At 46.1% G+C, this 19731-nt stretch overlaps 1 protein-coding gene across 1 annotated transcript; it reads right to left on the reverse strand.

Moving 5' to 3' along the window:
• Nucleotides 1-1122: 1122 nt before the first annotated feature.
• ptpn23a (protein tyrosine phosphatase, non-receptor type 23, a) lies at nucleotides 1123-14269 on the reverse strand. Its single transcript, XM_062399599.1, has 24 exons — nucleotides 14066-14269; nucleotides 11450-11524; nucleotides 10608-10735; nucleotides 10292-10368; nucleotides 9993-10042; nucleotides 9782-9913; nucleotides 9614-9694; nucleotides 9387-9518; nucleotides 9234-9281; nucleotides 9062-9118; nucleotides 8910-8968; nucleotides 8741-8820; nucleotides 8417-8531; nucleotides 8265-8330; nucleotides 7797-7942; nucleotides 7371-7688; nucleotides 6893-7047; nucleotides 6455-6786; nucleotides 3942-6369; nucleotides 3644-3828; nucleotides 3442-3546; nucleotides 3177-3315; nucleotides 2954-3067; nucleotides 1123-2395 (listed from the first exon to the last, which is right to left on the reverse strand). Exons 1-24 carry the CDS (start codon nucleotides 14147-14149, stop codon nucleotides 1838-1840), a joined length of 5664 nt encoding a protein of 1887 aa, XP_062255583.1. The 5' UTR covers nucleotides 14150-14269; the 3' UTR covers nucleotides 1123-1837.
• Nucleotides 14270-19731: the final 5462 nt, after the last annotated feature.

The raw sequence follows: 19731 nt of genomic DNA on the forward strand, positions 1-19731 counted from the left end.
AGGTCCCAGGTCTGGTTTCACAGGGACGTGGTTTTCCTTCTGCTCCAAACGAGTCAGAAAATGAATCAAACTCGTTTTGTTTTGTTTAGCGTCTGAAACGGTTGAAGATGAATATAAGCTCATTATCTCAGCTACTGGTGGTAGTTACAGGTTTCTATCCCTTTTTGTTACTGCACAGCGCCGGGAAAGAACCCTACCTCCTATGACGCTTCAATTAAATCCACCGGATCCAGATTTGAATTCTGATCTGCATCAAACTGTTCTCTCATTAATCAGTCCTCTAATTATTCTATCAGGTTTTGTGGAAATCCATGAAGCAGTTTTTAGATAATCCTGCTGACAAATGAACAGGTTTGAAAACAGGACGTCCTCGATGGAAGTAAAGATGAATACGTTTTGCATTCAGCAGAAATCAGACCTCCTTTGTAACAGTCTTAACGATTTAACTTTTTTATTTTTTTTTTCTCGTAAACGGACGATAAAGTTTTAGAAACAGGAAAATGTGTAGTTTTTTTTGTTGTCAGACTTAATTTTTTTTAACTTCAGTTTTCTAACAAACAAAGCCATTAAAAAAAAAAAAGTGAATTTTGAGTTCAAGTGAGGCATTCTGGGAAATATTCTTATCAAAAGTTAATTATCAAAGATACGAATGTTCTTTCTCCAGCCTCAGGCCGAGGACGTCACATCTGGTTTGTTGATCTTCTCATCCAGAAAGTGAGCTGAAGAAAAAACTCTTGAGCTCTTCCTTTTGCGGAGGAAGCTGCTGAAGCTTCTCATGAATGTTTTTGGGACTTGAGCTCAAAACAAACCAATATCCGATCGTGATTATGGTTCTGTCTGATTTATGGAAGTTAACTGTGCTGGTGCAGCTGTGACTGAACATATCAGAGGAAAAACACTTCCCCCCCCCCCCCCGTTGCAACTCAAATATGAAAACATTAAAGGTCCAAATCCAACTGACTGTAGAGAAGATCCACTCGTCTGCTTCTTCCTCTCCAGCCTCCTCCTCTTCCTCGGCAGGCTGTCGTAGTGGACGTAACTTATTGACTGTTTTGTAAAACACAAGAAAAACCTGCAAGACTTTGTACTAATTTTCAAATAAAGAGGCTTTGATACCACACAGTTTGTCTACTGGATTTATTCTGATATCTTTACAGTGATGAATGATTAGTGACACTTCTTCCAGGAGGACTTTTTTTTTGGGATAGTCTAATTTTATTTAAGATATTTACAGTGTTACAGACAAAGACAAAAGAAAAAGAATCGACTGGTTACGACGTGCTGATTTGTTTGCTGCTCTGTGACTGGAACTACTGAGCTACACGCATTGATAGAAGGGGGGGGGGGGGTCCTAAAAAGCTGCTTCAACGCTACGCACACGTTATTCCAGTCATTAAAACGATCACAGCGCAGGGGGGGGAGCTGAACACATCGCAGCCTGGTGATGCCTTGACGAGGCTGACAATGGAGTGCATGCTGGGATTCGTTGGGGGGGTGGAGGGGTGGGGTACAGAGCAGGTTCCATCCGTCACGGACATAAAAAGAAAAGCAGCAAAGAGCAACAGAAAGAATGAACGGATACAGACGAGTGCATAGTGATCTGGTCCCAGAAGCCACCAGTGATGCAGGGAGAAGCAAAGTGTGTTTCAGGTTTCAAACCCCCGACTTCCCATCTCACCCCCCCGACCGTCTGCCACCAGGCACATCTTGGTAATCAACAGAACTTCTCCCAGGATTCAGCTTGTTGAGTTTTCGCTTCAAAGCGGGATTGGAAAGGGCGACAGGCCTCTAGTGACACCTGGTGGTAGAGTGAGAGAACAGCAGCGGGCCTGTGGACTCACTGCTTGTTGAGGCTCCAGAGGGGGTCCAGGGTGCCGAGCGGGTCGTCACCTTTATCCCCCAGAGTCCTGTGGAGACCCTGACCCTCCGCCGGCTGCAGGAAGCTCTGCCTGGTCACCCGCTGCTTCCCCCGGCCCCCTCCCTCCATGGAGAAGGCCTCTGGCGTCATCGAGGCCAGAAGATCCAGGGACGAGGGAGCAGAGGAAGCGGGGGGTGGGACGACGCTCGGCACAGCCTCTGCAGGAGGGGAGGGGGAGATGACGTCCAGGCCGTTGGGAGGAGGTGGAGAGTGGGCAGGTGAGGAGAGGGGCGGGCTGAAGGAGGAAGGGGGCTGGGTATCTGTCGGCGGGTCTGCGTCCTGGAACAGCTGGATGTCTGTCCCCAGAGAGTCCAGGTCGGGTAAGATGGAGCCGCCCGGCTCCTCCGCCTGCTCCATGGCCGGGTCGGTGGCGCTGGGCGGCCGGATGCTGAGCTTGGCGATGGTGGCTTGGATGGAGCTGATGGGCATGTCTCCGCCCAGGACGATATCCTGCTGCGACTCCTGTCTCGAGTAAGGCTGCAGAGACGGGTCAGAGAGGACAGGAAGGTTCAGGTTAACAAGAGGAGACACTCGGAGAAACAAAACGTCCTGATCTGCTGAAGTGAGAGAAGCACCACGAGTTCCTTGAACTAGGAGGAATCCTTCTGAACAATCAGGGCACAAATCAAATATAACGTTAAAGTTCAGATGAAAACGTCTTTAAGCTATATTCACTAAACGCAAGGGACATTCTGTGAGAAGACAAATGTCCAAATGAGATTAATGGGACATTCTCTGCAGCTTCTCTGACCAGGACCAGAGAAATTTTTTTTTTTATAATCTAACATGACACATAACCAGTGGGTTTTCTACTTGTTTTACTTTTAAAGCTAAAATGAAAAACGTTTACTGGTCCTAGAATCTCCAACACCAGTATTTCTCTTCTATTTTACTTCACTGTACATGGGACAGATTTCTTTTGAATCTGTAATCGATTGTCCCCTCGAGCAGTTTTGAAGACGACCTGAGGGAAGCCGAGCATTTTGTAGTGTCTCTGTGCAAAGACACCAATATGTTGCTGATGGATCCACAAACCTTGGTGGCTGCAGAGTTGGTGTTCTTGCTGCAGGTGGCGGTGGTGATGCCGTGGCGCTGCAGGACGTTCTCCGCGTGCTTCAACACGGACTCGTAGCAGTACTTCAGGTGCAGCTGGAGAAGAGAGACAGACGTTAACATGAAGCCTATAATATCTGAGAATCTATTCCTCCCTGAGGATCTGAGGCTACATTAGATTTAGATTTATATCCGTGTGTCTGACCTTCTCCTGGAGCATGTTCTTCCTCTGCTGTCTCATCTTCTTCACCAGCACGGGCAGATCTGGGATCCCGTTTCCCGCCTCCAGCTCCTGCAGCGCCGCGTACAGCAGACAGAAGGCGCCGGTGCGTCCCACCCCCGAGCTGCGGCCGGAAACAGACGGGTACGTTTGAAAGATTCAAGAAACACTGGTCTCAAATCCTAGACCCCATCCCCTCACACAGACAGGATGTAATCGTCTGGTGTTAACCTCCATGTTGAATATCTACCTGCAGTGCACCACAACAGGTGTGTGTAAGGGCCTCTGATGGAGGTAGTGCCCATGGACCTCCGTGATGAATCGGAGCAGGTTGCTCTTGCTCTCAGGAAGGGCCCTGAGGACAGATGGAGAAACGATGACAACTCGGTGTGCTTCCTTTGTTATTTAACAGAAACTAGTTTATATCACAAGTATCTTAGAAGCTGACTTACAGCTCCGGCCAGGAGGTGAACTGCAGATGGACGACGGTGCGCTTCAGGCTTTGGTCGCGGTACTGCAGGCTGATCATTCGCTCCACGTGTGTCGGTGCCGTCTTCTGCGTGGTCAGGCTGAGCGTGATTGGTCCCTGAGCGACCTGCTTGCCGCGCTCTGTTGGGAAGTAGCGCAGAACTTTTCCCTGTGAGAGACAAGAAGATAAGAACGTTGAAAACTGACAAGAACAAGACAATGTTAAAGAGATGATCTGTATCAACTTTAAGACTTAAAAGTTAACCAAACTAATCCTGGCACCTTGTCAAGCTCCTGCTCCGACACCAACATGACGATCAGAGACACCTTCTGCTCATACACCATCAGCCAGAAGTCTGCCGCTGTGCCGGAGAGGGGAGCCTGAGTGGCAATAAGGCGAGGGCAGTACGGGGACAAGTCCTCCACGTAGCTGGCATTGATGTAGTCGTCTTTGCCGGACTGCAGCATCACGCGGTTCAGGTCGTAGGGCATGACGTCCTGGTGACGGTTCTTCATGGTGTAGCAGCGCGCGATGGCGATGGACAGCTGCCGGGCGTCTTTCTCCTGCTGTTCCTGGAGCTCCTTCCAGCGGGCGTCCAGCACTGACAGGCCGCCCTCAGTTTCAGAGGGGTGCTCCAGGGAATCTACTTGGGCTCTGTAACGTTCCAGTTCACTATGAAGCCGGGCAACACGCTCTGGGGCTTGGTACGGGTCGCCCTGGATCACGAGAACTGCCTGGGTGCTTTTCTTCCGACGCTCCCCGTCCTGTGGGTCAGCTTTAGTCGGCTGCAGGACATTGGTCGGGGCCTTGGGGCCTCCGGGTTGACTCTCTGGGCTTGAGGAGAGGAGGTCGTCTGTGCTCGAGTTCTGGCGTTGGAAAAGCGACGTGGAGGGAGAGACAGCAGAGGGAGAGGGAAGAGTGGATGGTGCTGTGCCTCCGGGGGTGGGGGCTGGTGTGGGTCTGAGACCCAGAGATGTAGGGCCTGGGGAAGGAGATGGAGAGGGGGAAGGTGAAGGGGAAGGAGGGACAGGTGGTTGAGCAGGGGAGGGCTGGATCATGTGCTGAGCAGAGGGACCAAGGGGTCCCATGGCAGTGGGCTGCTGTGGGGCACTTGCAGGTACATTAGGTCCTGGAGCTGAAGGGTACATAGTAGCAGGCTGTGGATGAATCATGGGGAGTGGGACCTGAGGTTGGGGGGGAGCAGGCTGAGGGGCCAGGGGCTGCTGAGGCATCATTGGAGCCCCTCCTGGGTAGCACACTCCCCCAGAGTGAGGGGGCTGAGCTTGGGGCTGGCCGGGCATCCGAATAGGCTGCTGGGGCATGTTTGGTATAGGAGGCTGTCCGGGGTGGGGATGGAGGTGATGCTGATGCTGATGTTGATGTGGTAGTGCACCGGGGGGCATTTGTGGCATAGGGCCCCTTGGCATGTGGACCTGAGGACCAGGGACCATATGAGGTTGAGAGGCAGGGGGCATCTGTGGGTGCATGGCAGGATGAATGTGCTGGCTGGTGGGGGGCATGTAGTTCTGTGAGACCGGTGGCATTGGCTGACTTGTGGGGGGCATCTGGGGTCTGGGACCTCCTGGCATCTGCATCTGTGGGTGTGGCGGCATCTGCTGGGCATTGGGGGGCATTGACATTTGTTGCTGCTGGTGTGGCAACATGTGTTGGTGAGGGAGGCCAATGGGCATCTGTTGGTTGGGATGGGGCAGGTAGGGCTGTGACCCGGGGGGAGCTGGCTGAGATGCTGCAGGCATTTGTGGGTGTGCACTTTGAGGTGGCCTTGGTATGGAGCCTGGCATCATCTGATGGTGCTGCTGGGGCCCATAGCCCTGCGGAGTCTGATAGCCTTGTGGGAACTGAGGTCGCGGCTGGAAGCCATTTTGCATCTGTCCTGGGAATGCCTGCTGGTACTGTGGAGGAATACCAGGCTGCTGGGGCATATATCCATGAGGGTAGCCTTGCTGGGCCTGGAGGTGAGGGCCAGGCATTGGTGCAGGCTGATAGCCCTGAGGCAGCTGTTGCCCCATGGCTTGGGGGTAGTGCTGTGGATGTTTCTGCTGCTGTGGTTGGGCTGCATGAGTTTGGCTTGGGCCTCGAAGCGGCATCCCTGGTTGGGGCATAAATTGGGGATAGGCCCCCATGTGTGGCGGGACAGGGTAGCCAGCTGGGTGCGGGTGGTGCGGTGTCGGGGCGTAGCTGGGGATCGGGGCCTGAATGCTGTCCACAGTGGTGGTCGAGGGTCGGACTGGTGTCGGCTGGGGAGCATGAAGAGGGGGTGGCCGATAACCTGCCACTGTCTGCATTTGTGGAGGCATCTGGGGAAGGTGTCCATGTGGCAAAGCTCCTGAAGTAGGAAACTGAGCGATCCGTGCCAAAAGTTCTGGAGGTGGCAGGTTTGCGGGGAAGCGGGGATGACCAGCAGCTTGAGCACCAGGCCAGGGCAGAGAGCTGCTGCCACCCAGGTTCACACCGGGGGGGATGTAGGCTTCAGGGCCGGGCTGACGCGTGTTGGTGAGGGAGGGAATGTCGGGGGGGAGGCTGCGGAGCTCCTCTGGTAGGTCACCTCCCAGGGCCAATATGGCTGCACTGAGCTGGGCCAGTTCCGGGTCGTCCAGGCTCGAGCAGGCAGAGTCGTCATCTGGATTCTTTGGCATCAGGGAGGGCTTTGCTGCGGTGGGTCGAGCTGGGGGCTTCTTCTGGGTCTCTCTGAGGAAAACACAGTAAAGAGCATGAGAAGAACATTCTAATGTCACCTTTAGAAGACTGAAACTAAAGACACTGAAACATTTACTTTTCCAGCACGGGCTTCCTCGCCTCGGTTCTCGTCTGACACAAGGCCTTCGACCTCTCTAGCAGACGGGACGCTTTGGCCTCCAGGTCATCGTAGAACTCCTTCCCCTCCTGGGACTTCTTCATCAGGTCCTCGTAGGCTTCGTAGGAGCCCACCAGGCCCTGGACGGTGCCGTTCCACTGCTGCTCGGTCTGGATCAGGCCCTTGCGAACTGAGGCGTACTGGACATTAGCCTCTGTCAGGGCCTTTAGGATGTTCTCCTGAGCTGCCAGGTTCTGCTCGATGTAAACCTTCACCTGCTCGTACTTCTTAAGTTGGTCCTCAAATATGCGCTGGAAGGACAAAGGGTTGGCAAATCTTCTTTGAATCATTTATTTTTTATTTAAAGTGACGGTGGTCTTTTGTGTGGCCTTGAGGGAACCACGTGAGACCTCATACCTTCATGTCCGCCCGCTCCGTGGTGACGAGGGTGGAGGTGATGTCGTCGTGCTGGATGAGGTCACGGAGCTGCTTCTCCAAAGAGCCTCTCTGTTCCCTCATCTCCTGGACCTTCCCAAGGATCCGCTTCATGCACTGCAGCCCGGCTACTTCCTCTGCACAAACACACACACACACACACACAAACACACAGGCGAACACCCACAATTTAGAACTACATGATGTGATGAAAACACAACTGATGTCATAATATCCTCTCAGGACCTGGTCATGCTCAAAAGCCTTTTATTGATGATTTCCTCACGTGTTGTTTTCTTATTCTTTCAATATAAATATGCATCAAGAGGCTTTTTATAAAAAAAAATTATAAACATTATAAACGATTTGTATTGAATAAACTGAAATCTTAACATTCTCTGATCTCTTTGATGTATTTTAAACTGATGGTAACCTGCCAGACTTTCCTCATCACACACACCTTCACTAAGTTGGGGCCGGGGCAGGGCCTCTCTCAGACTTTCCAGTGGCCCCCCCAGCAGACGCAGGTTGCTGATGTGCAGGTTCATGGCCCGGTGGAGCTCCGTGTTGGTGAAGCTGGCCTTCTCGTGGGCCTCCATGTACTTCTCCAGGTCCCGGTGGATCTCGGCCAGAGCCTGGCCCTGTGCTGCCGGGTGCACGTCGCCCGCGGAGGGGCCGCCGACCTCCTGCAGCACTCGCTCGCTGCTCTCGTCTTCCTCCAGGACGTCTCTGATCTCCCTCAGTGAAGACTCCACATCAGTGAAGACGCCTGAAAGAACTGCACAGATGTGATAGAGAGGTAAACACCAACAACAAAGAAATGTTATAAAACCAAAACTTAAAAAATGTTCATATAACAATGTGGGGCAGAAATGATTTCCCTCACCCTGCATGGATTGGATGAGGCTCTTGACGGTGTCGGGTCGGACACTGAGCGCCGCACATTTCTCCATCAGGACGGGGGGGATGTGACTGTACATGTCCAAGTTGTCCACAGACTCCGGCTCCAAGCCCAGGGAGTCCATGAACTGCCTGTGAGACGAAACCAGTCAGTTTACACTGGGAACAGAGTCTGGGCAAATTAAAATCAGTATTAATATTAACTTTCAAACTTTTCAATGATCTTTTTGGGTTAAGACATCAACTTGGATAGATATTAAATAAGTGGGAGTTACCACTTGAAGTGTCATTATGAAAAGTGACATTGGACATTGCACAGCATATTAATTATGAAATGAGTACATTCATGTTCATTTCTACATCGTTTATTCTGTAAAATAAAAGCCTCACATCTCATGAACGTTGATATCTCTGTGAAGAGTTCTTTCAAGGCTCCACACACTCATGTACTCACTCTAGTGTTTCGTTCTTGATTTCTATCTTGGCCATGATGTCCCTCAGCAGCTTGGCCTTCTCCTCACTGGAAAAACAGAAAGTAACCACAGACATAAATGAATCATGAAGGACTGAACAAACTTTATTTTTCACCGTTCTGAGATGAACTACCTGTAAAGAGAAGACGCTTCATGTGCAGCCATCGGCACCAACTTAGAGAACAGATCTGGTCCGGTGACGGTGGGATCTGTGGGGTTGACTGGGAGAGCTTTGACCAGTGGTGCACCTAGAGGGCAAATTACAGGAGGAGAAGAGATCATGATGCTGAAAGATGAAGACCTTAGTCAGTCAGACAAATTATCATCTAACACTGTTAAACAAAGAGCTGTTCATAACAGATACATCAACATCACACTTCTATATGGAAATGCATGAAAACAGTGATAATAGTTGTGAGTCATCTCTGAGTGTGAACATACTCGAGCTTCACGTTACCTTTGACTGAGGCCAGAGTTTCCAGAGAAGGAACTGTCTCGTGATAGATGAAGTCATTGTCCTTTTTGGCTGAATTGAACCTAAAGGTCAAAGTTCAACAGCAAAACAGGTTCACACACTGAAAACCAAAAGTGAAACTACAGGAAACAACTGAAACTGTGACACTCACTTTCCACCAATAACGTCCATGGTGAATCTCAAGGCCTCTTGCACACTGTCAGGTTGACCCTGGTTGTACCAAGACAAGAAACACAAGGTACTGGTTTAGTGGGAAACCAGGTTACAGAGACACTAAAACATTACAACAATGTGCTTGTCTACCTTCGCCAGCTTGATGGCTTCACTGAGTTTGTCCATGGAGCTCTGCAGGTACGCCAACTGGTGGAAACAGAAAATACAAATGTCAGTAGGAACAGAGAAATATGGAGGGAAGTGGAGAAATGGACTGAGGAAGCTCTTAATTTCTGTCCTGAATAAAATAGCATGGTCCTACCCGCTCTCCGTACTTCTGCTGCTCCTCCGCCTGTTTTCCCATGTGAAGCTGTGGAGAAACAACACAGAGATAAACGGAGGAAGGTGAATGTGATGAAGTGAAGGTCACCATTAAAACAACGCACACTCACAACCACTCGCTCATTGGACTCACGTGTGCAATGGAAGCAAAGTAGTAGATCTTCATCTGAACCAGTTTCTTCCAGTCCTTCTGGATCTTCCCCAGCATGGAGGCCGTCTCCGAGTTCTCCAGAGCCCTGCAGGCCTCTTTGTAGTAATCCACCACCTGCAGCAGCACAGCCAGTTATCACCTGCTCAGGATTTCACTATTGATTGATGTGATTATTAAATGTAATTCACATTAAATCATAAGACATTGACCTGAGCGCTGATACGGGCAACAAGGAAACTCTTCCTGTTGTCCAACATGGACTTCTCCAGAAGACACTCCTGAGCCTGACCCTAGGAAGGAGACACAGAGTGGTGAGACACTTTCCTTTGTGTGAGTGTGTGTGAGTGTGCGTGCGTGTGAGTAGTTGCGTTACCTACCAGCATGAGGTTAATGTTAAGGTTAAGGATCTGGTGGCTCATGTCCACACTGAAGTTGTGGCTGAAATGGTCTCTCAGGTAGGAGAAGGCTCCAGCTGAGCACTGGAAGTGGGTACATGACACCTTCATGCCCTGGACAGGAAGCAGAGGGTCAGAGGGACTGTGTGGACATAGTACAGTGTGTGTTTGTGGGTGTGTGTGTGTGTCTCACCTCCTCAGACACCCTGTTATCCATGGCTCCCAGCATGGAGTGCAGGGCCCCTGTGGAGAATCAAAACAAGGAGACGAGTTGGAGACTGTTAAAGGACAAATTCACACTTCTTCAAGTAAATCTTAAAACAATAATGATGAATGTACAAAAGAGTTATGGGTCACTCTTACATTTCCTTTAAAAGGTTTTACAATGCAGATCTGTGTGTGTCAGTACGTGGACAACTCACTTCAGTCTGTTCACAAGTGGTAAATTGTTTTCACGAGAATGCACAGATTTCTCTCCGTGACTCAACTCACCCAGATTGTAGAGGATGCAGGCTTGTTCGTAGCTGATGTCGTCATGAGTGACTGTTTTTCCAGAGAAGATCTCAGTCCTGCACGCAAGAAAAACATGTATTGCAGAGTATTTGACTAGAAAACAGTCAATTTGAATGTTTTGAGATACTTTTGTGGACACTACAGATGCAAGTTCAATAACATTTGCTATTTTATTCACCTATACTTGAAGATTTGCGGCAGTGAACTGACATTTGTGCGGCAGGAAGACAAGTGTGGGTGTGAATGTTGTGTACAGTTTGTGTTTGTGTGACTGTTTTTAGGTTTGTGTTTGTACCATGAGATGGGCACAGCAGCCTCCTGGCTCGGCCCCATGGGTACTCGGCTCTGGAGGTAATGCAGCTGACCAAAGTATTTTCTCAACGTGCTGCATCCTTCGAAATCCCTCGTCACGTTCACTGCTCCCTGTGAAGCAGACACAAACTGTGTTTCATCTCCTGTTCTTCACCAGAGCAGCTACAGAATCACGACGACTCCACTGTGTAGAGGTAAGAAGCAGGTAAATTCTCACTGGGACCAGATCAGGGATGGATGTGCAAACTGACACCAGGTCTCCACTATTAGAGTAACTAACAGGAAACATATAAAGACATCAACAGCACTGATGAGCTCATCAGCCTCTCGTGTTAAGAGTCTATAGTTGAAAAGAACTAGATTTTGGTTTCCTTGAATATTATGTGTGAGATTTGTTCTGTTTTGTTTCTTTTCTCATGATTATTCAGAGTTTTAAATCTGTGTTTCCTGAGTAGCCGTTTGTGTCATCTGATATTTTACCACTCTCTTCATCCTTGTTTTCTTTTAACATTGTTTATTAATCTCTGACTTAACCACAGGTTAAACCAGAAGTACAACCTTCAAGGTCGTAGGACTCCTCCAAACAGGCAAGTTGCAGGAAACATGATCCCACTTGTGACCTATTGTTGTGAGTCGAAACATTTAATAACGATTCGCTTGTCTAACTAATCTTCATTATGCAAAAACTCTTCAGCTGACTTCCATGAAGTCTAGTAAAAGGCTGGAACATGACCCAAGGAAGAAGTTGACCAGAGACAGAGGAACGACAGACGAGCCTGAGCCACAGACAACTGACAGAAAACACAGAGTTTACAACGAACCTACCTGCCGCAGCGTCTCCAGCTTCTTCAGCTGCTCGTTGTAGTTGTCAGGATTCTCTCCGTAGTTCTTCAAGATGAACTTGAGGAGAAGACACAGAGAGAAAAAGTAGGTCAACACTTTAAAAAAAACAGAGTCACTTCCTGCTTATACTGGAAAAAGATGGCTGCTCCAGAATGGAATTACAATATAAGATTTCAGGCCTTGGTCTTACCAACAAATCATATTAAATTAAATATCTTTCATTCAGGATAACTGCTGAGAAAATATATGTTTTGACCCCAAATGTCTTTCAACTGTAGATAATTAATTATTATGCAAATCTTTGGCCTCGAGCAAAACCAAGAGTTTGGATTCTCTGGCTCTGTGCTCCCATCGTGCTCTGCCAAGACTTCCCTTGTCCTCATGAGCCCCTGGAAGGAAGTAAACAGCCGACTGATTCTCTGACTGTTCGTTATCGCTCTGTTTTTCAATGAAATGATGGAGACAGGAAGGTCACAAGGCGAGGGACAGAGGGACAATGAACCAGCAACAAGACAAACACTGTCCTGCTCTGAATTCCACAAGAATCCTGATTCACTACGAGGCAAATGGAGGAATCGTAGCTGATTTAGACACAGAACTAAATGCACAATCACTTTGGCGATAAGGAGAAGCAGCATTCTTGTATGTTAAACTTTAACTTCCTAAATGAAAACCAACACCTCTACGTTACATGTTAAACCCTGAGGTCAGCAGTCACTGTTAGAAATGTGGCAAGAAGTGACTTTCATTTGTTTTCCTCTGTGAATCACATTTAACATTTCTGAATGAAGGTGTTGACCTGAGCAGTGCAATGAAAATAACTCTGACAGGATGATATTGTTTCTTTTTATTGCTTTTCTTATGTGTGTTGTATTTATTGTGTTTGTATGTTTTTAAGTTCTATGTTCATTGTGTGCACCAATAACCAGAGCAAATTCCTCGTAGGTGTAAACCTACTTGGCAATAAATACATTCTGATTCTGATTTTGATTCCTGCCGGTAAACAGCAGTGACCTGAGAGGGCAAAGATCTCTTCTTTTATCTGATTCAGGAAGGAGCTGGAAAGTTGGTCACCGATTATAGATTGAGGGGAAAAGCGAGAAGCATTTAGAATCTGAATCAGAATTCTTTTATTTGCCAAATATGTTTGCACATACATGACGAGCAGCTGAACCACTGAGTCTTTTAAATGATTAATCCAAGTCCAAATAAATCAGGGACTTTTCTTTCTCCAGCGTTTCAACTGTTGGTGAATCAACACAAGAAGAAGTTTGAAGTCTGGACTTTATTCATGTGACAGACATGAAGATACTTGTCAGTGGCAGCAATTTAGTTGTCATCATATATTTTATAGTAAGGTCTATTGATGCCTTATATTTTCTTTCATGTTATGTAACAAAGTTTTGTCTGGTTCTGTTCTTGTGTTGTTTTTTTCTCATGTATTTTGTTAAGCACTGTATAACCTTGTGTAGATGAAGAAGTGCCACAGAAATAAGTTATTATCTTTATTATTAGAATTAACTATAAATAATAACTTTTGTAAAAGTGTTCACACTGTCCTCACTGGTTTTTCAGAATAAAACTTTAAGAAACGACAAAACCATCCAGAATTCTGCTACCAGGATTGAAGCCTCAAATCCCAACTCAAAACACATCTGTTTCCATCAGTTAACCAAACAAACTAGTTTATCTGTCGCTCGCTAATCCCATTTAAACCTCTTAAGTGCTGCTAGCTATCTTTGGTTGAACTCTAAACCTGTTTGTGTCTCCTGATCTAATTTTACTTTTATCCTACATGTGTTTATTCGTGAGTTTCGGCTCTCTAAAATCCATTGTGAAATATATATTGTCAATATGAATACAGTATTATTACTCGTACAGGTTGTTTTTATTATCCCTAAAGTGACTCGTGCTGGGATGAAGACTTGTAAACAACTTTTACAAGTGTCAGACTCCTGCTCGATCACCAGCTGCACGTGAGGATGACATCACTGTTTGTCATCATGTGGGACTGGACCCAAGTCACTGACTAGTGATTTAAACCTTTTGTTTTAGTCACTAGTTCACTATGATGTATTGTTATTATCCTTATTATTAAAGTGTTATAACACGTGCATGTTGTTCTTATTGTTCCCAGTGAACAGAACTGGGATGAAGACTTGTAAACAACTTGTCAGACTCCTGCTCGAGATCCAGATGTTTGTTCTCCTCCTCTGACTTCAGGTGCACGTGACGATGAGATCGCACTTTATTATTATCATGAGTTTTAACCTCCAGCTTTAATCCCACAGACTGTCCACTGGGTTTAATGGGAGTTCGCAACTTGCTGAGGAGCTAACTTCGCCCCCAGCTGCTAGCTTGTTGTGTAGCTAGCAGCTGGCTACCATTAGCAAACAAAAGGCGGTGGTCAGAGGGATTCACACCAGCAACCGGAGCTCAGCCCCGTACCCGGGACGCGTCTCCTCCGCGGGAGACACGCAGCAGCTGTCGGTCGGACGTCAGCTTCCTGGAGGGTTTACCCGGGCGTCAGTAATCCGTGCCGGGCTGACTCTCTCGGGCTCAGCCCTGTTGCTCCCCGGTCCCCACCCCGAGCCTCACCTGCCTGACGGCCGGGCTGAACGGGAACTCGCCCGCCTCCTTCAGGTCCAGCCAGATCATCGGCATCCGGGGCACCGCCTCCATCGCGGCGGCTGTGCGCGGCGCTCTGAGCGGGGAAGGAGCAAGGGCCTGGTCGGTGGCTCAGTGTCGGTTCCTCCGGGAAGAAGCAGCTTTCCTCCTCTACTGTGTCATGGCTCCATTTACACTCACACCGGAAACTGGCGAAGCACGTGACGCAGGCTCCCCTGTACGGGCCGCGGGGGGTTGTGGGAGATGTAGTCAACCAGGCAACATGTGTATAATAAATATATAAAACAATTCACTAATATATATATATATATATATATATTTAGTTACCCAAAATTTTTACTTTATTCATATTATTCAAGCAAACACAAAACATAAGTACAAAACAAACTCATTAAGTAATGAGTAAATATCGCATTAAATTTACTTTTATGCCTTCAAAGACCGGAACATATTCTATTCCATTGATTAATTTACTCTTATAATATAACACAAAATATAATAGCAGTGACAGAAAGTGGTCAATCGTTGATACTGTAAATACAACACATCTTGTGTGACTTTTTACCATGAAGTATACAAATATTTAATTTAAAATTACATTAAACAGAGAAACAGCATATTTTTAAATATATTTTAGCTTAACAAATTATGAGCAATTCACAGATTACTAAAATGTCCGTAGTTTTCTGAGGCTCAAGTGGAAATGTTCACCTCTACAGCCTGAGAGTGAAAGTCTTTGCATTGAAATAAAGGAAGATATTTGTGAAGACCTTCATTTTATTTTGTGCAAGACAAAAACAGATACATTTTGATCTAAATATTGATGATAATATTCTCATGTGATTCTATGAGATGAACTCACGTAAACCCTTTGTCTCCTCAGGAGAACCTCACAGTGCTTCTCCTCTCTGTCAGCAGAGGTCACTGGTGCATCTCAGGTTTCACAAGGAATAATGTACAGGTTGATGAGTTTGAAGGCTCCACTGTTAAGAGAGACACTGATCACTGTCTCCTACTGTAGTGTGGGACTTGTTATCATGATGAGGCCTTGTATTGAGCTAGAATGATCAGGAAAAGTATAGTTTTGTGATAGAAAAACAAAAATTCTATTTCTACTTTCTACTGTAACTTGATTAGTTGTACACCTACTGCATATTTTATCAGTGTTATAAAATAATACTCCATATAAAACCGTGTTAAATGTCTGTGACACTTGTTAAAGTATCATTTTATATACAATTAGTCTTCATTTAATGTTATTATCTCGATTAATTGTCATACGACCTGTTGTGTCCGACCAACAGTTCAACAATATTAAATTTACAGGAAATAACATCAAAAAGAAGTTAAAAATTACTTAAATTATTGATTATTGATCGATTGCTTTCCCTTTATTTCTCTGTATTGATGAGTTGATTAATCATGTTATTGTTTCAGCCGCACTATTCTACATGTTTTACACAGGAACTCAGTCTAGACAGTAAAACGTAGTTTAATTTGATGAACCTCAGTCTCACTGTAATGAGCTGTATACAAGTGCACAGCCTCAGTGTCTATGTTCTACTTTAATGTACGTTTATTTATAATAAATTGACTTGGCCTCGGTTTATATACTTTATAATAATTAGAGTAAAGAAAGAGCCATTGTTTTAAATAATTCAATTTATATTTTCAAACATAAAAGCCCACATTAAAAAACCTACAGATGCTTCCTCGGACTCTTATTATCATATCTATATATAACGTTCATTTATAATTTACTGCCCACAGGCGCAGTGTACACCACTAATGCAAATTTATTGAATTTCCTCCTTCCCCCATGATTCCACCTGTCTCACTCACACAGCCTCAGATAACAGACTGAATTAATCATGTCCGTAGTCGAGGTTTGAAAGTAAAATATCACATTTTTTAAAAACCACACAGGAGAGTAAAAGTTATTTGCTGCACAGGATTAATGTAACATTCACACATGATGTCTGCATTAATAAGTGGAGGAATGGGAGCTTTCACCTGTTTGATTTATTAAAACAGCTGCATCCCGGCTCACATTTATTTACTCTGAAACTAAGTGAAGCTGACTGCGTGAAGAGCATCATTTAGATTTTGAATATATACTGCAGAGTGTCGAGGCTGGTGGATTACCAGTCTCACTCGCTGTAATGTACGACACAGAGTGAGGAGGAATAATAATGTCTCACTTTCAGAAGACGAAGACGAGGAGTCGTTCCTCAGCAGTCGCCGGTTTGTGTTAAATCTGACGTGAAGTGAGCGAAGCGTACGAGGAGGATTAGAGAGGAGGAGGTGTTAGTTCATGAGATGACAGAGAAATTACTGCAGAAGAAGTTTGACAAGAGCTTCGTGACTCAAGTTGCAACCACTGAGTCGAATAAGTGTTTACCAGGCGGAAAAGGGTCTGATATATAATTATACCCATGTGAGTTGGACCAATACATTCTGTGACTTTTCTGTTTTTATTCAGTCTTCCTCCAAACCTTCATGGTCACGACACAACACTCTTTGAAAGCTTCCTGGTTTCCATCCACAATGCAGCAGTCCAGGAACAGTTGTGTAAGTGTCATATTTAAACTCTGTCAGACATAATGATCTATTATTGATAGCAGATAATAATAACAAACACCAAAATCATAATAAAATCATAATAATCTTAATCACAATAATAATATTTATATTAGTGCTAATCTTAATAATAAACAATAATTTGTGGTTAAATAAATATCAGTATAGTGTAAACTGATTTGCATAAAGATTAAAAAAACATCATCTGAACATCTTACCATAGTGAACCTGTTAGTGAGTAACCTGTAAGTCTTCATCTAGTAAAATAAAGTTATGATATAACAGTGTGATGATATGATCATAATGTGTCACAGTTCATTATTTGGATCCTGAGTTGTATTTATGTGCAGTTTTCAAGTCTACATTTGTAGTTTTACAAGTGTAGAAGTTTTCTGAATAAATACAAATGACAAGTCGCTGATGTTTGAAGTTCCTTGTTCTCATGCAGATGCTAAACTGTGATATTCTTCAGTAATATTGCAAACATATTCTAATTATTATGCTGTATTATTAATATAAGAAGTGGTTGATAATGTCAAGTATGATTATACAAAAATTCCTCCTGTTATGTTTTCTGTTTACAGGCCCAGACCTGTGTCCACATACTTCTGACCACATGTCAGTTCAGTCCTACCCCCCCAGCCTTCGCTCTCATCCCTTCCTTTTTCCTCCTCCTCCTTTGCTCGCCACCAGGAGGCGCCGTGCATCTGTGCAGAGCGGCTGGGCTGACATCGATTCCAAAAGAGGTGTTGAAGAAGAAGACATCGCTGAGGGAGCGGCTGGACCCCCTGCTGAGCTGCGGAGCTCAAACCATCACTGACTCTGCAAGTTCTACTAGACGCCCTCTGACATGGACGCCAGCGAGACTGATGAAGCTGCTACAGGTGGACAAACGGGGGGGGGGGGGGGGGGGGGGGGGGGGCGAGTCCAGGAACAGTTGTGTAAGTGTCATATTTAAACTCTGTCAGACATAATGATCTATTATTGATAGCAGATAATAATAACAAACACCAAAATCATAATAAAATCATAATAATCTTAATCACAATAATAATATTTATATTAGTGCTAATCTTAATAATAAACAATAATTTGTGGTTAAATAAATATCAGTATAGTGTAAACTGATTTGCATAAAGATTAAAAAAACATCATCTGAACATCTTACCATAGTGAACCTGTTAGTGAGTAACCTGTAAGTCTTCATCTAGTAAAATAAAGTTATGATATAACAGTGTGATGATATGATCATAATGTGTCACAGTTCATTATTTGGATCCTGAGTTGTATTTATGTGCAGTTTTCAAGTCTACATTTGTAGTTTTACAAGTGTAGAAGTTTTCTGAATAAATACAAATGACAAGTCGCTGATGTTTGAAGTTCCTTGTTCTCATGCAGATGCTAAACTGTGATATTCTTCAGTAATATTGCAAACATATTCTAATTATTATGCTGTATTATTAATATAAGAAGTGGTTGATAATGTCAAGTATGATTATACAAAAATTCCTCCTGTTATGTTTTCTGTTTACAGGCCCAGACCTGTGTCCACATACTTCTGACCACATGTCAGTTCAGTCCTACCCCCCCAGCCTTCGCTCTCATCCCTTCCTTTTTCCTCCTCCTCCTTTGCTCGCCACCAGGAGGCGCCGTGCATCTGTGCAGAGCGGCTGGGCTGACATCGATTCCAAAAGAGGTGTTGAAGAAGAAGACATCGCTGAGGGAGCGGCTGGACCCCCTGCTGAGCTGCGGAGCTCAAACCATCACTGACTCTGCAAGTTCTACTAGACGCCCTCTGACATGGACGCCAGCGAGACTGATGAAGCTGCTACAGGTGGACAAACGGGGGGGGGGGGGGGGGGGGCAGACACTCAGACAGAGCTGAGGAGAGAATAACAAAGGGAGTCAAAGACAGTGAGGGAGTCAGACAGACGAGTCACCGAGAGGACGAAGGGACGAAAAGATGCACGAGGGAGACAGAAAGATGACGAAGAGGAAAGAAAAAGGAAATTAAAAAGGCAGCGAGAGGACGAACAGGGTGAAAGCTTCATAAGGGAGAGATAGAGGGACAGATATCTGTAAGGGGGAGAGAAGGGTGAGGCGTGCAGGGACGAGGACAGAGCAGCAGAGACATGTCCAGACGGATCAGCTTCTGATGGCGCAAGGTTAATAAACAAGATTACAGGAGAGGAGACGGAAAATGACCAAGCAGTTTTCAGACAAGGCCGGAAAAAAAATGAGGAGGACAGGGACGGATGGATGAAGGCGTGGAAGACGAGGAGATAACGGATGAAGGGGGAGACGGAGGGGGAGACAGGGGGAGGGAGGAGGGAGCAGACCTGCAAAGAAGACCTGCAAAGAAGTGAAAAGGGAATAAGACGAGAAAAGTGTGAGATGGCAGACCTGTTTCAAAAACACGTCTGATGTTTTTCTAAGTGCCACGACTCTCACCGGCGTTGCTATGGTTTCCCTGGCGGTGGCGGTGCAGCCTCTCTTCTCCGCCATGTCGCAAAAAAAAAAACGAGACGGGATCACACACTGAGAACTGAGAGAGAGAGTCCACGGCTCAGAATGAGAAGAGGAAGAGGTCAGGGATTCATTTGGAGGCAGGAATGAGGAGAGAGTGAGATTCTGACAGGTCCTCACGCTCTCCCACACAAGGAGGCCTTGCACATGGGGGGGGGGGGGGGGGGGGTGCGTGGGCCTGCAGGTCACATGTCGGAGGAGGAGGTTCTGGTTAGATAACTTCTCTCCTCGGACAGGACGCCTCAGCTCGCCTGCCACACAGATAGGAGGGGCTCCGGAGCGAGAGCACAACCGGTTGACCCCGTCAAACACGGCATCGAACGGCAGAGCTGGGACACGTGGTCGTGAAACTCAAACACCGTGAGTGTGAAACGATCCCCTGAGGTCAGCGGTTGAGGAGGATGAATCACCGTGACGTTTGCTGTAGACGGGATTTGATCTTTTATTAGATTCAATCACGGACATAAAGCTGCATTAAAACGCTCGTACATTGTCGATAAAATAACAATAAAATGACACCGCTGCTGTGT

This window comes from Platichthys flesus, chromosome 11 (genome assembly GCF_949316205.1).
Source record: "Platichthys flesus chromosome 11, fPlaFle2.1, whole genome shotgun sequence".
NCBI lineage: Eukaryota > Metazoa > Chordata > Actinopteri > Pleuronectiformes > Pleuronectidae > Platichthys > Platichthys flesus.

Bases quoted from the DNA above. Each gene is read 5' to 3' on its own strand.
- ptpn23a (XM_062399599.1), bottom strand. From the start codon at position 14,149: ATGGAGGCGGTGCCCCGGATGCCGATGATCTGGCTGGACCTGAAGGAG. The intron at 10,369-10,607 runs GTACAAACACAA...TCTTGCGTGCAG, and splicing joins GCTGCTGTGCCCATCTCATG to GACTGAGATCTTCTCTGGAA. The intron at 8,532-8,740 runs GTAACGTGAAGC...TTTGCCCTCTAG, and splicing joins AACTCTGGCCTCAGTCAAAG to GTGCACCACTGGTCAAAGCT.